Here is a 4320-nt window from a genome sequence, read left to right as displayed (position 1 = left end):
AGCCGCCTGGGTTGAATTCTGCCTGACTCAGGGTGTTCTTTGTGCACTAGCACGAGTGGGCCCCATACGAGTGCTGGAACCTGGCAGTGCTGCCTGCTGAGCTGCCCGCTCCCCGGGAGAGAGGGGTGCACATGAAGCGGGAGTCCTTTCCCCTTTGATGAGGCTTCCAGGGCTTCACAGCCCCACTCGCCCCAACCCATCTGAAGAAAGAACCACATTCCAGCACAGCACAGATTAGAAGAGATCCGTTTATAGATAATATTATGGGACAGATGGGATGATGCTGGGACCTATAGTGATAAGCTTCCTACCAATAGATGAACAGACAGACAGGATTGGCCAGGACACAGGACAGGGGAGCACAGCCAATGGCTTAGAGGCCTAGGCCCAGCCTTAGCAGCTGTGCCTGGGCTCCAGACCCAGCTTTGCCCCGGGGACCTGGAGGATAAGCAGTGCTGACAGGGGCCTCAATTCCTACAGGGCCCTTCTCCTCACTTCCTCCTGTCCCTCATCAGCAGGCTGACATCTTTCTTAGGCGGTATTTCTGGGGCAAGGGAATGGTTGATCTGGGGGGGGTCACGGTCAAGTCTCTTGAAGGCTCCCTGGGGCGGTGGAGGCCTGGGGAGTGTGGGGTTAGCAGCAGCACTGAGGGGAATCTGGTCAGGCACCGGGTGTCTAGGGTGGGCCACCACTCAGCAGAGCCCCTGTGTCCAGGGCAGGCCCCCCCCACTGACCACAACACCAACATGGTGCAATAAATAGTTTCAAGTAGTAAGTCAGCGTCAGGCAGGAGGGAGCTGGAGGCTGACAGACAGGCAAGGGCTTAGGTAGAGATGCCCCTTCTGCCCATGAGTCCTCTCACTGGGCTCCTTGTACCAAGTCTGTCTTTGTGCACAGAAGTGGGGACCTGGCCCCCATGTCCATGTAGGCACTCCCTGCAGGGGCTCAGCCCCTCAGACCAGTGCCAAAGCCTGCTCGGTGGGGCAGAAGCAGGGCAGCATGGTGCCCACAGCGTCCACGATGGCTGCCAGGTGCTCATCCTGTGCCTGGGGTCCACAGAGCTGCATGAAGTCTGCCAAGCGCAGCAAGTACTCAAGGTTGTGGCCAGAGAAGCCACGGCAGGCCAGGATCTGTGTAGCGATGGCCTCCTCAGGCGCGGGGCCCAGGTAACCGGGGTTCTGCGGGGTGGCCACGTAGGCCAGTGCCTTGAGTGGTTGGTCAGGGCTATCTTGGGGGTAGAAGGTGACCTCCTTGGTATCATAGCCACCGAGCACGGCCTCCCGCACGTTCAGGTACTTCAGGGCTGCGCTCACTTGCTCACCTCGCACCTGGTATGCAACACCCCAAGTGCAGCCCTAGGAGGAAACACGGGCACCGGGGTCAGTCACAATTGTTCCTGCTGGTCCCACCCCAGGACTATGCTCTCTAAGGACATGGGAGGAGGGCTGATGAGCCATCTCGTAACAACACATCGAGCCCTCATTCTCCCTTTCTTAACAAGGGTTTGACAGGGTGGTCTAGACCCAGGGTGAACAAGATCACTACTCAGAGTGTGGTCTGAGAACCAGCGCCATCACCTGTAAGCTCGTTAGGAATCTGAGTTTTGGGCTCTAACAAGATCCTCGGGAGATTATTGTGAGAAAGAAGCACTGAGCTAGACCACCCTTCCCTTCCACCAGAGAGACATCTAATCTGGCCTGCAGCCCACGACCCACAAGCTCTGTCTGTCCACACCCCTCCATGCTCCACCCCAGGGTCCTTTTCTTCACTCAGGCACTTACCTCATGATCTTCAAGGAGGGTCACCACACGGCCAGGCTAGAAAGGGAAGAAAGGTTTTGAAAAGGACAAGTTAAAAATCAGCTCTGCCATCAGTGCCAGAGGAAATCCTTATCAACCCTGCGGGCCCAGGCCTCAGAGAGCTCCACTCCTGCAGGAGAAAGTGGAAGGAGTGATGCACGGATGTAGGAGAAATGGATACAGGGTAGTGGCCCAGACTGACAAGCAGAAATATTCATCAACACAGTGATCCACAGGATCACAGGCTCAGGCCAGCACACCGTGAGTGATCCCCTGGGCACACACATGTAAGCCACAAACCCCTGACACAGGTTTACACACACCCCCCATCAGCACCGAGTCACACACAGTCTGCCCAGAGCGCCCCGGACGTGGCAGGGCACCAGCGCCCACTATCCTGCCCCCACCCCAACCCCTTATTCTCCGGGGCATGATCGGATGCTCACCATCTTGTCGCTGCCCCGATGGAAGGTGTCTCCCTGCCAAAACCTGCGGCTATAGCCGCGCACGAAGCCCACACGGCTGTCGCTATAGGCGAAGTCGGGCCTCCACACCAGGGAGCCGTACCCGAAAATCCACAGCGCTTGGGGGTCGACGTCGACCCGGGGCGGCTGCGCAGGCGACGAGACGGGGGGCGACGAGGCGGGGGGCGGGGAGGCGGGCCCGGCGTTCCGGGCTGCAGACTCCTGCTTCATGGTGCCGGGCACAGGGACGGGCCCGGCGGCCTCCGGGACAGGCCTCCGGCGCGGGCACGGAAAGACCGACGGACACGCACACCTGGCCTGGCACCGCTCGGTCGCTCCAGCTGCGCGGCCCCGGCCAAGGCCCTTTATAAACCCTCCGGCTGGCAGGCCCCGCCCACCGCGGCCAGCTGCCGCGGTGATTGGGGCGGGGAAAATTCCCTTTGGGCCAATTACCTTTGGATTTTGCTGCCCGGTTAACCGCGCCGCCCTCTGAGTGGGTAATTGAGCCTCGGCCCCTGGTCCAGTGCGCCCGCTGATTGGTTCGGCTCCATCGCTGTAGAAAACCTGTCAGGAGTGATGCAACGGCGGGGGGGGTTTCCCCAGCTTTGGCATGCAGCAAGGGCGCCGCGGATTGCGTCAGGCGGCGGGCCGTGGGCACGGACGCGGGCGCTGTCGTCTCCCTGCTGCCACTCCATGACCGGGGTCCTTCAGGCACCACGGCAGGCGGGTCTCAGGCGGTGTCCCCCAGAAGTCCTGCCGGTGCACCTGGCCGAGTCGCTGCCACCCCGGACCCCGCAGAGAGCGCCTTCTGGCCTTGGGCTCACCAGGTGTGACCAGGGCCAGCGCAGGGCCTGGCCAGAGGCGCTCTCCGGGCGGCGTCAGTGCCCGTCTGGGGCTCCGGCCGCCTCACAGCACGACTCTGGAGAGGCTGTCGGAGGCACCCTCCGCGTTCCGCACAGGTGCCTCACGCCGTTGGCCCACGTGAGCAAATGGAGAAACGGAGTCACGGGGCTGACGAGGGATTCTGCGGAGGCTGTGAAGCTGAGCCAGGCCCGGCGCCGTGGGCCTGCGGACCTCAGTGACGGGGGAGCCTCGGGCCAGCAGTGCGACGTCCTCAGCCCCGGACCTCAGTGACGGGGGAGCCTCGGGCCAGCAGTGCGACGTCCTCAGCCCCGGTAGGCTCGGGAAGAGCCAGCCAGAGAGCTTGAAAGTGCCGCCGTCCCTTTGGTGTTGGTGGCGAGACCCGCGGAGAGAGGCCATAAAGACACGAAAGCCAGACCCCATCCTGCCCCGAGGCTGTGGGTTGAGTTCTGCGGATACCTGAGACTTTTGCATCAGTGGGTTGGGTTAGTCCTTAGGAACCGAGGTTCCGGGAGCAGCGGACCCAAGGCGGCACAGCCAGGTTCCCAGAGGGCTGGGAGCAGCCACCAGACTCCTCACTGACAAAGGCTCCTCCGGCCGCCTGGAGTTGCCCCCCTCAGCAGCGCCAAAGGCCTGTCCCTCTGGGGATATCTCTGGCTGAAAAAAGGAAACAGAGCAGAACGCCTGTCCCGCACGGGACTGCTGACAAGGTTCCGGGTGAGCCCTCTGGCAGGGGAAGTGGACAACATTGCTGCTCACTCGATTCTAATTAGATATTTAAACTAAAAACTATCTGCACACTTAAAGCAGTCATTCCAAAGGTGCCTAAGACATATTCTCCCGGAGGAATGTCGCACGATGGTGTGTGTAGTATGAAGCTAGTTCTTTTAAAACAAGTTATACATTAATGTTTGTAAAAATAATGATATATTAACAATAATAATAATCTGGAAGAACATCCCTAAACTGTTAGCAGAACCTGTCACCAGAGGAGGACTTTCCGTAGTAAATGGAAACATTTATGTAAAAGTTTGGGTTTTTTTACAAGGAGCACGAATTAGTTTTCTAATTGGAAAGAATTACAGGTAAAATGGTTGTTTCTAATTATTCCTTTCTGTTTCCCTCCATTCCCCATGTTTACTCTCTCTTCTTCTCCTCTGCTCTCTATCTTGTTCCCATGACACCTCCTCTGCTGC

At 59.2% G+C, this 4320-nt stretch overlaps 1 protein-coding gene across 1 annotated transcript; it reads right to left on the bottom strand.

Annotated features, from left to right (window-relative positions):
• Nucleotides 1-236: 236 nt before the first annotated feature.
• Nucleotides 237-3748, bottom strand: CHAC1 (ChaC glutathione specific gamma-glutamylcyclotransferase 1). Its single transcript, XM_081048334.1, has 3 exons — nucleotides 2246-3748; nucleotides 1782-1817; nucleotides 237-1355 (listed from the first exon to the last, which is right to left on the bottom strand). The coding sequence occupies exons 1-3, from the start codon at nucleotides 2492-2494 to the stop codon at nucleotides 954-956; spliced, it is 687 nt and encodes a 228-aa protein (XP_080904460.1). The 5' UTR covers nucleotides 2495-3748; the 3' UTR covers nucleotides 237-953.
• Nucleotides 3749-4320: the final 572 nt, after the last annotated feature.

The sequence above is a fragment of the Rhinolophus hipposideros genome, assembly GCF_964194185.1.
Source record: "Rhinolophus hipposideros genome assembly, chromosome: 5".
Lineage (NCBI taxonomy): Eukaryota > Metazoa > Chordata > Mammalia > Chiroptera > Rhinolophidae > Rhinolophus > Rhinolophus hipposideros.
Note: the sequence above shows the minus strand (reverse complement) of the source record. Positions and strands in the feature narration are given on the sequence as shown.